This window comes from Scardinius erythrophthalmus (assembly GCF_964197995.2).
Source record: "Scardinius erythrophthalmus genome assembly, chromosome: 7".
Lineage (NCBI taxonomy): Eukaryota > Metazoa > Chordata > Actinopteri > Cypriniformes > Leuciscidae > Scardinius > Scardinius erythrophthalmus.
In genome coordinates, this window is record NC_138227.1 from 6,668,910 (window position 1) to 6,684,483 (window position 15,574).

Here is a 15,574-nt window from a genome sequence, read left to right on the forward strand (position 1 = left end):
AATAAAGTACTTAATTGTAACTTTAGGGGTACAATGGCTTGTCACTGGGGCTGTACCCTCAAGGGTACAATATTGTACCTTTAAAAGAAACGGTACATATATGTACCTTTTAATGCTTTTTGACCCTCAAAAAGGTACATATATGTACCTTGAGGTCCAATAATAAGCCCTATGGGGTACGTTAGTGTAGATTGTACCTTGGGGGACAGAAATGGACTCCTACTGTACCCCTATTTCTGACAGTGTATGGGCACTTTATTTTGTTAATTCTAAAGTGTTACAATGTGAATCTTATTGTTGTCAATTATTATGGGTATAACTCTAGATCTGAGAATGATCAGTTATTATTTTTTTATGGAGGATAAGCTTGCTTATTAGCAGTAAAAATTTCCAAACACCTACTTACTGATTGGTGGTGACTTAAATGTTGTCGTAAATGAATCCCTTGATAGGTGGCCACCTGGTCACCCAACAAATTCAAACTCTGCTTTGAAAGCATTCATGAATAGGTTCGAGCTTATAAATATATGGGTGGCCAAGAACATAAATGATAGTGTACATATTGGAGCAATAAAAATTCATCTAGACTTTCACAAATTGATCTCGACAAAGATACTATTTGTGTTCAGCAACTCCATTAACAGATGAAAAGGCTGTTTGCATGAACATTTTGCTTTCTCCTGAAGCTATTTGTAACAGGGGCTCTTCTTATTGGAAGATGAACAGCTCTTTAGTTAAAGGAGAACTCTGGTCAATTTTAACATTGAGCTAATTTTTTGTACATTTGGAGTGGTGTCAATACAGAGAACAACGACAAAAATCGGTGTTGCCTACACCGTGTTATCCTCTTTTAAAAATTTGCACCCTGTTGACTTCAATGGGGCAAGTTTTAAACCTGCTTTTAGCCTCTTAACATCCTTGATGTGTCAATACAAGTGCACAGAAAATGTGATTCCTTCGGAGTGATCACGGGTGAATCTGACTGTAGTAGATGTGAAAGAGATGTATAAAAATTATGTTATTTAAGCCAGCGCACATACCTGTATTTTCTTCTACATCCTGTTTTCGGTCGAAGTCCATAGTAATCGATTATCGAGTTCACACGCATAGGTTTAGTTACCTATGATCACGCGCGTGAACTCGACAATCGATTACTATGGACTTCGACCGAAAACAGGATGTAAACAGGTATTTGCGCTGGCTGAAATAACATCATTTTTATTAATATCTTTCACATCTACTGCAGTCAGATTCACCCGTGATCACTCCGCAGGAATCACTCACATTAGCTGTGCACTTGTAATGACACATCAAGGATGTTAAGAGGCTAAAAGCAGGTTTAAAACTTGCCCCATTGAAGTCAACAGGGTGCAAATTTTAAAAAGAGGATAAATTGACACCACTCCAAATTTACAAAAAAATGAGCTCAATGTTAAAATTTACCGGAGTTCTCCTTTAACCATGATGTGGTTAAGTCAGAGCTGGAAGGACTTATTGGGTTTTATTGGAGTAAAGCTAAACAAGGCTGTTAAAATTGGGAAATATTTAAGATATAGCACCATCCCCAGGATTTAGCTCTGGGCTCCTCATCCTCAGTGCTCACAACAGCCCGCTGACATTTCAGATCCTACAAAATGCACAAACATAACACAAAAGCAGTCATTTTAACCACACAATGTCATATGATTTCAGTATTATTTAGAAGACAAAACCACTTTTTTTTCACAAACGCCGCCATCATCTTCCCTTGCAGGTCCTGCTCCACCACAAAGAATCAGAAAAGTGCTGTAATATCTCTGTTTGAAATTACAATAATTAGTTGTTGTTATTAATTTCTGTAGTATACTCACTCAAAGCCTTTGATGGCAGCATTCAGCTTCATGAGCCACTCTCCACTGGATAAAAACACATCTGTTCATCTGTCCCTGTAACACCCAGACGAGATTCACATTACCTCTGTGATTTATGAGCTTGTTTTAACTTTTTATCCGACATAAATATTCCTCTCAACAGTACTAATGGACAAATAAAATAGATAACTTATGTTTAGTTACTTTATAGATTTGTTCTTCATAATAGCACACATTCATCACTCAGATGTCTACTACGGTATTTTGTGTTGTGATGTGCTCTTCTGCAATACTTACTGAAGATTTTCCTGTCAGATGTAAATGTACATTTAAAATAAGCGTCTTTAGGATGTATATGGTTTATGTAAATCCACTTTAGAGACGTAACTTACGTGTCCTTACTATCTGTTGTTGTATCAAATTACACTGAAAAAAAATATTCTTATCATAAGTGGTTGCACACAATTGATTTTAGCTACATTTAAACATGCATAGCATTCAGAGGTCATGATGAAACAGATGCGAGTCACAACAAAAGCAATTTCCTAGAGTGCATGTCACTTTTGACCAAATTTGATCCCTTCTGGCAGAGATACAGCCCCTTCAAACACCACGTACCTCTCATCTGATAGCCAAAATGAGATGATAGAGTGCTGTTCACAAGAACTAACAGAAAATATCATCAGTGAGATAAAGGGAGCAAATATGTATGCCATTATGGCTGATGAGGCCAGGGATGGAAAGACAGAACAGTTGGCACTCTGTGTTAGACACGTGTCTGTTGAGGGTGCCGTCAAAGAAAGGTTCCTAGCCCTTACAGAGGTGTCACAGTTTGATGCTACTTCGATAACAGCTGCAATTGAAAATCAGTTGGTAAAGAAGGGAATTGATCAGTTGAAATGTGTGGCACAGACCTACGATGGGGCAGCTGTCATGAGTGGGGATGCTGGGGGTTAAATCTTGTTTTATGTCACACATGCAAAGCTGTCTCTGAAGCCACAGAGTTCTTCAACATGCTGGAAAGTCTCCATTCTTTCTTTAGTAAACCAACATAAGTTTGTGGACACTCAAAAGAAGTTAGGGTTGCAGCCAAGAGAACTTGTGCAGTTGTCAACTACACGCTGGGCATGCCAGCTTCATTCAGTGACTGCAGTGATTAATAATTTCCCTGCTATCATTGAGTGCCTCTCCACAATCAAGACACTTACAGCAGTTGGATTGAGGGCAAAACTCAGCAAATTCTCCTCAGTGTATTTGCTGATGGTTTTCCACACTCTCCTGTCTGTAACAGCAGGTTTACACAGATACTTACATTGACATTGCCCAAGCAGTGACATGCAAAAATGCAGTGACTGACACCATGAAGCAGAAACGCAGTGATAGCACTGCTGCAGATCTGTACTCCAGAACAATAGCTATGTGTGAGGCAAACCAGATAGCAGCAGAATCATCCTCTGGACAGAGGCGGAAGACAAAGAGAATGGATGAATATGTTGTTGAGTCAACTTGTGGGGCAGGCAGTGAAACCTGTGGCTCTTCAGAGTCTGAAGATCTCAAGAGGAAACTTTTGTTTCCTTGTCTGGACCGAATGATCTGTGAACTTCAGAGGCGTTTTTCTGGTGTGAATGAGGATGTGCTCAATGGAATTCAGGCATGCAGTCCAACCTCAGGCCATTTCTTGTCTGAGCCTCATCTGGCTCTGCATTACCATATTGAACTTAAGTCAGAGGAAGTGATAGTTGCAAAAAACTTTCTAAAGCGCAAGAGTGAGGCTGGTACAGTTCAGGACATGCTAGCAGTGTACAAACTCCTAGATTCGGAAATGTTCCCTTCACTGAAAGCTGTTATGCAGGTTGCCTTGACAATACCAGTTAGCAGCTGTACATGTGAGCGGTCTTTTAGTGCCTTGCGTCGTCTCCATAGATGGCTCAGGAGGACCACAGGCCAAAGCAGACTCCAGCACCTAGTTGTGATGTCTATTGAGAAGGAGTTGCTTGAAAAAAATGTAGCACCAAAGGGTCATTGACAGGTTTGCCACCCTCAAAGTGCGGCGACATAGATTAACTCTGCCAAAGTAGAGCCAAATGGGGATTCAAAAAGTACTTTAAAGATTCCCCTCTCTTTCTTTTTTTATATATTTACTTTCTAAGTATTTTCAAGACCTCAAGACCATAATCTGGATATTTTGGACTTTTTGGTTTTACCTTATTTTTATTTATTTTTTTTATTTTTTTGCTCTTGATGTGAAGCTTGTTTTATTATTATTTATTGATGACTTATATTGGTTTATGAAAGTTCAGACAGGCGTGCAACCAGATATGTTAGAGATGGCCATTTGTAAATAATTTACAGAAGATTAATTACATTTTGTTGTCCAAGTACCTGTTACTTTGTTCAATGACAATAAAGTTGAATCTAATCTAACCAGTCTGATGACTGTTGATACAAAAGGAGGCACATGGAGTTAACGGTCAGGAAAACCATCTGAGTGAAGAAGGTTTTGTGTTTGTTACAGGGGGCTGTCTGTGTGAACTCTCACAATTAAGCTGGTGTTCTGAAAAGGTCTCCAAAAAAAATCTGGATTTTGGAGTTAGTTAAACCAATGTTAAAATGATAAAGTTATTTTTCAATATAGACATATTTTTTGTTTTTGTGTGAAAAGAGGGTGGGTGGTGGCAGTGGGGCTCATTGGGCGCTCAGCACCCCTAAAGCTCTTGTGCCCGGTTGCATAAAGCACCTTAAGTTTTTCCCTTAAGTGTGATACTTAAGGGGCGATTTCCCCTTACCTAAGAGAATAACTTAAGGGTGTTGCATATAATCTCTTAAACGGTTCTCTTAGGTAAGGGAAACATTTAAGTGTTTCACGACAGCGATCCTGGATTCACGTTATAAAAGTCTGTTGTTGCCATAGATACGCAAAACACTAACACGCCGCGTCGCGTCTAGGACAACTGTTTCACACACCGGACAGGTACACCGCAGGTAAAGAGTGGTTGCGATGTGAGACATGGTCAAGGTCGCTCTCTAGTTTGTTAGCGATGCATTGCGCAAATATTGCGCGTCGATCAAATCGGTATTCTTGCAACAATTTTTCATCGCTAAAATGGTCCAAAGGGTTCTCCCTATCCCTAAAAATTATTCTTGGCACATAATGATCTTTAGCTGGATCCATAAATTCAGCCATGTCGTCTTATTTTTTGTCCGCGTTACTCTTAAGGTTACGATTTCCAAACCTTAAGTTATACTTAGGGAAATTACCATTGAGGGGTTTTATGCAACACTTAACGCTTTTGAAGGGATTATTTAAGTGAAAAACAGCATTTAAGGGAAATTCTAAGTGTTTATGATGTTTCACTTAAAGAAACCCTTAGTAACACTTAAAGGGTTACTTCAGGATTTAGCATTAAGCTTTGTATTAGTATAAAACCTGTAGTATTTTCGAATTACCATGCTTTCCCCCCTTAATTTCCCCCCGAGAGGAGAGATTTATGTATTTTTTGTCTGGAAAAAATCCTCCGATGACGCAAAAATCGTCATTTTGCGTCATCGGAGGATTTTCTGGCCAGAGGCTAAAGACTACAGCCAGTAGATGGCGTTGTTCCGCATGTTTTCAACCCGCCCATAGAGGGTGGGATCTCACTCACAGAATGTACACAGTATCAGCCGTCTTTCTTTGGAAGCTAAGCTAGCATGCTCTTGTTCTGTGGAGAAAGCTGAATAATAGGAGAAAGCTGAGTAAGTAGGGGTTACCATCTTTTTCCCGGACTTGTCCGGCGGGCGAGATCGTTAAAAATGTCCGGGATTCGGCTTTTGCGTTCTGCGGTCGCCATTCATTGTTTACATGCACACCTCTCGTTTCAATCTAGCTGAATTAATTCCGATCGGTGAATCTGACTGTAGTGTTTACATGAACGCTAAACAAGGTTAGGATAGGTTGATGTGCGTTTTAACATTGCTAAGAAAATTCCCGCTCCTCCGTGAGAGATGCGAGACCCGGCGCGTCTCAGTAATGAAGCCACCGGCCTCGCGCCGTTCTCCCGCGGCCGTCAGCCTCGTCCTGCTCGCCACAGTAAACATGATGAATGGCGACTGTAGAACGCAAAAGCCGAATCCCGGACATTTTGGGTCTCTAAATCCCTGGCAAACTCATCACTTACTTAGGCTAGCCTTGTTGTTTTCAACTGTGCTCTCTAACCGGTAGGCGTGGCCTCCTAAGGCAGCGAAGCAAGTGCATTCTGGGAGTTGTTGTCTTTCATCCACATAAGCCAAAAATACATTTTCTGGCTTTTCTCAGTCTAGAAAGCTCCAAATTCAAAAATTTCTCCACATTTCTTCTACTTAAATGACCTATTTTAAATACACATTCATCTTCCCAGAGGTGAAGTATCCCTTTAAGGGTTTTTTTCTGCAACACCCTTAGGTAGGTTTAAGGGAAACATAAGGGCGAACTTAAGGGAAAATTACACTTAAGGTGCTTTATGCAACCGGGCACTGACCCTAGAATCGCCCCTGCATTACGCAACTGCTCTGTGACCAAGTTAACTTGGTAACTTAAAATTTTAGACAAATAAAGTTTGTCAACAAAAATATCTATCTTTTTGTTGATAATGATTGACTAGTAGCAGCCATAAATATTATAGCAAATTGATCAAAGTGTTATTTCTAATTAGTTAACCTTATTTTAAAAAGCAGGCAAATCGATTTCCAAATGTTAAAAGTATTTTAGAATGTACAGAGAAACAAAAAGGCAGGGAATATTTAGTAGGTTTTTCAATAGAAACCGGATTGGACAAGATAATATAGTATAAAGGGAATTTAGTAAAGTAGGTGGCAGTAATGCAGCAAATTGGATGCAAGCTGCCGTAAAACCCCAAAGAAGAAGAAGAAGAAGCCTTACTTTCCCTTACTATTGCCTTACTAAGGCTGCGTCCGAAATCGAATACTTCCCTACTATATAGTATGCGAAAAACAGTACGCGAGCAGAGTAGTATGTCCGAAATCATAGAATTCGAAAAACAGTAGGCGAGAAGTACCCGGATGACCTACTACATCCGGCGAGATTCTGAAGTGCGCATACGATGGACACTTTACTATCCCATGATGCCACGGGAGAGGAGTTGTCGTCGTTATATTTGAAAATGGCGGAAAACGGAGACGCGGCTGTTTTCAAGTGGAAGTACTTTACAACACACTTTTTGTTTATTTGTGGTTAAATTGTATTCGTTTAACATCATACAAGTAAACGATTGACTTGTTAAAAGTTTAAATAATGTAAATTGAGGGTACAAGTTTGTGAATTGGCTGCAAAATGACAATTTTATCATTATTATTATTGCCGAACAGAACGAGCTAATGTCTGTCAGTTAACACTGTTTTATTTAAACAACGACGTTGTTTCTCAGATAAATGAGAGGGTTACAAAACTTTTCTTTTTTAATTTTACAACGGTTTTATTTCTTCTTTACCAGTGTTGATATGTAATATGTGTTGGCTACAAAGCAAGCTACTGTAATCAAGTGTACCTCAACTTGTCCAACATTAATATTAATTTAATAATATAGATTGAGCATGGTTCATCACTAATGTTAAATTCTGTGTTGATTTTGCAGGGGCTGATGACCACACCTGTGTTCTTTATAGAGTGGCTAATGAAAGGGAGGAAAGAAAAGAAAGAGCGACGAGAGAGAGAGGAAAGATTCCTTCAGCTTTTAGAAATTGCTAAAAAAAAATATAATAAAGAAAACAAATGTTACACACTCTCTTTCCATTTATTTGTTAGTAAGTTCATTTTGTAATGCTGTTGTAGCAAGTTTTATTACAAAACACTTAATTCCCAGGGATTTACAGTACCGGTAGTTAGATGGTCAGTTGTAAAGTATTTAATATGTGGCATGGAGTAATTAATATTTTTAAAGGGTGTTGTGTGTGCACTTATTTTGTGACAGATTCCAGATGTTTTTTTCTTCTTTTTTTTTTTTTTGAAAAGCAAATTGCAGGTATATCTGAAAAATAGTGCCACACTGAAGAGAAATATCCACACACCCCAGACACCTTTAAAATGTATTTGCTTTATTTTTGTATATTATTTAACTTTTAAATGGATACAGAATACAAAAGTTTAAAACAAAATCACAAAACTTTGGCACAAAGTAGTATAATATAGCTTAAAGCACCACCAAAAGCAAAAGTTTTAAAACTTTTTTTATTAAAGTGTCATCTTGAGGGAAGAAAATCAACGTCAGCAGCTTCAGTAAGGTAACCTTCACAGGTTTCTAAAGATCTAAAGGGACTTTCTTACTAACAATCTCATTTGTTGGGCATCACTTTCAAATAATTTAAAATCTGTTTCTTTAAAAGCATGTGTACAAGATGAGAACTTTACACCCTGGGCAATTTTTGGATTTCCACATTAATTTTTCCTACCTAAATTTAAAGTAAATAATTTGTAAAAAATTAAGCTCAAATATGTGATGTGTAGCTAGAGCACCAGCACCTCGATGGCCTTTTTTTTCCACCCATGGTCGCAATCAGTGACTGGATGGACTACCGTGAGGGGTGGAGGTCAGCTCCATCTTTAAAATATAGATGAAGAATTGGCGTTGTAGGGCTCACAATCTGTAAACGTGTTCATAGTTTATTTTAGAATACGATTTGAATCAACAAGACACTTGTTTTCGGTGTTGGATTATTTATATGTATTATATCTGTATATGCTCCATTTCTTATATGTGTGTGTGTGTATATATATATTATACACACACACATATATATATATGAATACTTAATGTAAAAGCCTCTAAGTGCCATCTGGAATTTTCTTTTAGTTTGATTATTTTTATCAAGCTTGTATGTTTATGTTCAGTTATTTCACTTTAATGGCAATGAAAAGGACCTATTAATTGTCATTAAAGTGAAATTACTGAACCTAAATAATACAAGTTTGATAAAAATGCTCATTTTAGAAGAATTCTTTTCTTTTACGTCTTAAGTCTTCATATATACACATGTATGTATGTATGAATGAATGTGTGTGTGTATTGTATCTGACCTCGAGTGTGTTACCCTATTGTTCACTGTGTGTGTGTGTGTATATATATATGCACACACACACACACACACACACACACACACACACACACACACACACTGTGATATTGCCATCTATGAATGAATCGACAGAGATAAACACACGCATATTATTGATTCATTCATGTTTATTCATTGATGGCAATATCACAAGCAAATAAATTATTTTTTCCTTACCAAAAATCAACCTCTCTCATTGTTCACAGGTTTGTGTGTGTGCGAGCAACTGACCGCGACGACTCTGAATTGTGAGCACGAACGACGTAAAAACGCAGACGAAAGCGGAAAGAACAACTAAAAACATTGCTCTGGTGCAGTCAGTGGAACGGGCTCTTTAAATTTTCGCGCTGATGTGACCGCGCATGTTACGTGACAATACCAACATGGCGCATGTAGTACGTCCGGACTCCATTCATACTACCCGTATTCATACTATATAGAACGTACTTTTTTAACGGCCGCGAAGTACGTTCTAATTTAAATGTAGTACCTACTCACGAAGTATGCGATTTCGGACGCAGCCTAAATGAACTAACCCTTTGAATACAATGGTATAACATGCGGCCCCTTTAAGAAACATGATGACATCGCGCACTGCGCCTGCGCAGAAGAGAGAAGCGAGAGAGACGAGACGAGCTGAAACTTTCACCAGTTGAGGCTGAATATGTCACTGATCGTGAATGAAGGACAAATGTGGAAGATTTTCACTGGATGCCGTATATTTCCAGTCTGCAGGTGAGCGATGTTACCAGATTACAGAGTTTAACATTAACCAGCTCCAGAGTAAAAGCCCTCATATCGTGAATAAGGTTTGTCTGCACTGGAATCACACGAGCGAGTTCATACAGAGAGAAGCCGCACTAATGTGGAGAGAGTTTTAGACTTTCGGGCTCTGTAGTGAATCATAGAAAGAAGCGTTGTCCAAGTGTCACAGTGAGCAAATTATATCCATTCATCCAGTGAGTTTGTTTTTAGGTACCTGAATGGTGTGTTAAAGTAATGGCACCCTTTCTCTAGAGCTGTGTTCTGGATAAATTGAGACTTTTGTTTAAAATATAAACCACTATTCTAAAGACAGTTAAACCAAATAACATATCATTCACTCGAGGCTTTGACAAAAAGCCAATTTTTGCAAAACAGTCTTTTTATTTATAGACTAAATATTTAAATATTTTTTTATTATAATTTTTTAAAATCGGTTTGAATTAATTATTATAATGACTCACTCACTTGTTCCACTACTGGATGCATGAGCATTTTTGAACGAATCTCATGAATTAAATATTGTTTAAGGATTGTTGAGAATTGGGCATGACAATAACAAAAAAACATGTAACTGAAAATTAGCTAATTAAGAGTCTAACAAACAAAATTACAGCGCCATAACGTTTAACTGAGCTGCTGAAAATCATCTTTATCGCATTCAATAGTCCTTGTTTTCACCTCATTCATTATAGTAATATCTGAGATCTTCTGTAAATTGGCACATCAAGCACGTCATTAGTGTCAGACCAACTACAGGATCATCATTTTATATGATAATCATCTATCGATGTGTGTTTTATGTTTTACCCCTCAGGTTAAAGTACATGACAAAAATACTATTAAAGGCTACAGAAACCACACCTGCGAACTCTCTTTCTGACACTGAAATACACCATTCCTGTGATTAGTGCAGATCTGAGGAGTTTTTATTTGAATGTATATCTGAAGAGACATGACTGTCTTCATAAAAGTTTCGATGGCATCTTCTTTTATCTTTCCTCAGTAACGTTATGTCTAATAAAGTAGTGTTTATAAGTGCAGTGCTGCTTGTGTTCAGGAGTGACCGCTGTATTTCTGCTTTTTCCCATAAGTGCCTGTCAGAGATAAATTTGCATTTTCATGATCATTTATAATTTATAATCATTTATTAGGCTCAAATATGAGATTCATCATTTTGTAAAAGCGTTTGTTTTTTAAAAACTGGTATTATTTGAACTGCAAAGTTGTTCAAATAATTTAAGCTAGCATTTTGCAAAATTGCATTTTGTATGTAATGCATTTTACAGTTTACTATTTTACGATAGACATTGGTGTTGTTTCAAAATAACTTTGCCACCTAAACAACATTTTCTGTTTCAATATTACAATTTTCTGAAATGATTTCAGTTTTTATGAGAATAACCTTTTGTGAAAGGTGCAGTATGTAACGTGAGTACATGGTAGGGCTGCATGATATTGAAGAAAATTGTGATATGCGATAACTCATTAAATAATGCGATATTCGATATGTGATACGATAATGCTTAAAGTGTATAAAATAAACTTAAATTATCTTTTAAATATATTTCAAATTAACCTACATGTGTGTTTCACATTCTTTTTGTGACAAGAAAACATCCCTACAACTTCTGAAAGTGAACAGCAGTGTTTTACTGTAAGAAGTGGTATTTTAACATCAGTGTACAGGTGTTTCAGGTTACCCTACATTAGGTTTATTTAACAACAGAAACTGAATAATCAAATGTAAAATATTACACTGCTTAGTTTTCACTGCATGAATTAAATATATACTGATTATTATTAAAGCTACTGTACAAAAGGTTTTGGAATCTCCCTTGTGCATATGTAAATTTCTTAGGAATTTTTTTTTAACAATATAAAACATTTTAGCCGGGGAAGTTTCTGAAATTTGGTTGTTTTGACATGGATGACCCTATAGATCTGTTTTATATGATGATAATATGCAACTTTGTCAAAACACTATTTTTAACATCAAATATGTTCACTTAACTATTAAGTAATTAATTTAGTTTAGTATAAATCCAGTATCTTTCCAATTCCAGATCTGGTCCTGTGGGCGTCAGTATCACACAGTGATCACAGTTCACACCTGCAGTGAAGCCCCTCCCACAACAATTCACCAATAAATACTGGGAATATTCCCATCATCCTACAAGAGAAGGACAAACTCCAGGAGTAGCAGCTGAAATCTGTGTGACTGTTAAAGATGGAGTTTATTAAAGAGGAGATTGAAGACATGAGTGATCCAGAACCATCCAGAATAAAACATGAAGATACTGAGGAACAAATAGGTTGGTGTCCATTCTTGATTCTTCATTGTTGACTGATTTGGTGGCTGTGAAATAATAAGAAGTTTAATTATGATAAATGATGTAGAAATTCAACTAAATGATCCTAACCTTGTATATAGCAATGTGTCATACATTTGAATTATTCATATTAATGAGAATTAATCACACAGACAGAAACCTATTCTCTTGTTTTCTGCTTGTGTTCACTTGAGTTTTCCTTGAGTTTATCCTTCTTTAACTGATTATAACTACTTGATATGTTCATTTTAGATCAGATGGAGGTAACAGAGCTAAGAGAAGAACTGAATGAAGACTTTAAACACTGTGACTTCAAAACTCAAGAAACAAAAGCCAAAAAGCTGCACTCCTGCTCTCTGTGTGGAAAGAGTTTCAAACAAAAAGGAAACCTTAAGACACACTTGAGAATTCACACTGGAGAGAAACCGTATCCATGCTCTCAGTGTGGAAAGAGTTTCACATCTTCATCCTTACTCAAAGTTCATCAGCGTATTCACTCTGGAGAAAAACCATTTAACTGTGATCAGTGTGGTAAAGAGTTTATTTTGTCATCACGTCTAAAAACACACATGAAAGTTCATTCAGATGAGAGGCCTTATGTGTGTTCTCTCTGTGGAAAGAGTTTTTCAAGACTGAACAGTTTTAAACAGCACCAGAAAACACACAATGAAGTGAGAGATCATGTGTGTTGTGACTGTGGGAAGAGTTATACTAAATCTAGTCATCTGAAACTGCACCAAAGAATTCATACTGGAGAGAAGCCGTTTCACTGTACTCAGTGTGGAAAAGATTTTATTTCACCATCATATCTCAAAAAACACCTAACTGTTCATACAGTTGTTAAGCCTCAGTTGTGTTCTGTCTGTGGAAAGAGTTTTACTAGAGCTGACAATCTGAAACATCACCAAAGAATTCACACTGGAGAAAAACCTTACAAGTGTTCATATTGTGACAAGAGTTTCACTCAGTCTGGACAGCTGAAATCACACGAGCGAGTTCATACTGGAGAGAAGCCATACGACTGTACTCAGTGTGAGAAGAGTTTTAGACATGTATCAAGCCTTCTCATTCACATGAAAAACTGTTGCAAGTGATCAACATTAGTTTGTAAGTCAAATACATTCAGGTAAATTCTGCAAGATAAAATATTGAGATTGTCTTTTTTTTATTTTTAATGAAAGACTAGAAAGATTTAAAGGGGTGGTATAATGCTATTTTCACAAGATGTAATATAAGTCTGATGTCCCCAGAGTGTGTATGTGAAGTTTTAGCTCAGCATACCCCACAGATATTTTTATATAGCATGTTAAAGTTGTCACTTTTTGAGGGTGAGCAAAAACACAACGTTTTGTGTCTGTCCCTTTAAATGCAAATGAGCTGCTGCTCCCGGCACAGAGAGCGGAGTTTCAAGAGGTTGTGTCCTTTTACCTCACACAGACATGCACTGAAAATTTCAAAAACTTTTAGACTTTTATGTTCAAACCGGAGTCAGAAAGATGTAGAGACTCAGGAAAAAGTGAACATGTAGACAAGATTTCTGAATGGTTAATTGGTGAATTATGTGTAGTTATCTTCTAGTCATTGATTAGCATATTCTGTCTTGACAATCTATAAATTGTGTTCAGGGTGCGGGGTTTATGTAAATTTGAGGGTTCATGATGACACTAACCCGGGAGGAATGTTGTGTAGTCTCTACCAGTCATTTGTTGTAATCCTTAAAAAGCGATTTCTGTCAAATAAAATATCTGTCTTTGCTTTGAACTTTGAGCGTTGTAACTTTGCAGATGTTGTTTATGCTCAAACAGCAACATTACACACTAAATGAAGTTACTAAAGTGAAATCATATTCAACCATCACATCATACTTGTTTTCTAAGTTTACTATACATGCATTTATGAAAAAAAAAAAAACATCTTGTCTTGACAAAAAGCTTTTAATTGTGATTATTTAAACTAAAAAAAAAAAAAAAAAAAAGTCTAAAATGTGTTTGTGGAAAGAGTTATTCAGTGTTGGACTCAGATATTCAAGATATTGGGGTAACAAATATGTAATTTTCCTCTGTTTTTATATTTATATGAGGAACAACTCAAGCATCTTACAACGAAGCAACAAATTTTTTTCCTGAATATCAGCCTGATTGTAATTGTGACATTACGCAACTGCTCCGTAACCAAGTTATTAATGGGTAACTTAAAATTTTAGACAAATAAAGTTTGTCAACAAAAAAGATAGATTTTGATGGACTAGTTACAGCCATAGAAATTATAGCAACGTGTTCAAAATGTTATTTCTAATTAGATAACCTTACTTTAAAAAGCAGGGAAATCGATTGCCTTACTTTCCCTGACTGACTTACTAAATGAGCTAACCCTTTGAATACAATGGTATAGCATGCGGCCCCTTTAAGAAACATGATGACATCGCGCAGTGCGCCTGCGCAGAAGAGAGACGCGCGAGAGACGCGACGAGCTGAAACTTTCACCAGTTGAGAATGTAAGTGACGAAGTGAATGAAGGACAAATGTGGAATAATTCTCTGAATGCCGTATATTTCCAGTTTACAGGTGAGAGATGTTCCTATTATAGAGTTTAACATTAACCAGCGCCAGAGTAAATGCCCTCATATCGTGAATCACACGATCGAGTTCATAGGCTACTGGTTTCAAGAGTTTCAATGGGTTAAAGCACTTAAAATCACATGAGCGACTTCATACTGGAGAGAACTGTACTCACACTGTATTTAGTGTGAGAAGAGTTTCAGAGATGCAACCGGTTTAAAAAGTCATCTGCGTGTTCACTCTGGAGAAAAACATTTAACTGGGTTTAGTTATCAGGATTTACTTCTGTTTTGGTTGTTCACCTTCTGTTTGCATCTTCAGTTGACACTGCTTTCCCATGTGGTCTTTGTTTCATCTCATTCGCCTGTGGCTCGTTAATTAGCTCAATTAGTTCCTCATTTGGTCTTGATATAAATACTCCTTGTTTACTCCTGACTTGATTTTTAGTTGTTTGACTCCTAGAGTGAAGGTATGCGTTCACCTTGAGAACATCCTCTTTGTTTCCAAACGCAATGACTTCAGTTTTGTCTTTGTTTAACTGAAGAAAGTGTTGGCACATCCAACTGTTGACTTCATCAATGCATTGGCAGAGGAAGTCAATGGGTCTGTAATCGTTAGGCGATAGGGCTAAGTAGAGCTGTGTGTCATCTGCATAGCTGTGGTAAGTAAAATAAATATTTTATTCTTAAATACATGCAAGTGAATGTGTTTTGTCATTTAAGAAACCTTTATAATGATCATGATTCATGTTAGTTGATCTATAACGCACAATGGGCGCCATCTTAGTACGAACTGCAGTTCAGCTAATTGTATCTGTCCAACGCATTCTCATCCTTGGGCGTCATATACTGACGCTTTTGACATTGATTTTAAGCTTACAACATGTCAATTCATCCACTTTTACCGAAATACATGAAAGGGGTCATATAATGCCATTTTTGTACAAGCTAATATGATTCTTTAGGGTCTAAATTAAAAGACCCAC

At 37.1% G+C, this 15,574-nt stretch overlaps 2 protein-coding genes across 2 annotated transcripts in view; both read left to right on the top strand.

Moving 5' to 3' along the window:
* LOC308693246 (uncharacterized protein) overlaps positions 1-15,574 on the top strand; it is a gene marked incomplete at its 3' end in the record, with an annotated part of 76,961 nt that overhangs the window by 19,735 nt on the left and 41,652 nt on the right. The gene's annotated exons all lie outside the window — the stretch shown is intronic.
* Positions 9,535-13,980, top strand: LOC308694150 (uncharacterized protein). The gene is made up of 3 exons (XM_081371503.1): positions 9,535-9,671; positions 11,765-12,013; positions 12,284-13,980. The coding sequence occupies exons 2-3, from the start codon at positions 11,929-11,931 to the stop codon at positions 13,123-13,125; spliced, it is 927 nt and encodes a 308-aa protein (XP_081227629.1). The 5' UTR covers positions 9,535-9,671; positions 11,765-11,928; the 3' UTR covers positions 13,126-13,980.

Coding starts and splice junctions, on each gene's coding strand:
- LOC308694150 (XM_081371503.1), top strand. CDS start 11,929: ATGGAGTTTATTAAAGAGGAGATTGAAGACATGAGTGATCCAGAACCA. Junction 12,014..12,283: donor AGATACTGAGGAACAAATAG/GTTGGTGTCCAT, acceptor TGTTCATTTTAG/ATCAGATGGAGGTAACAGAG.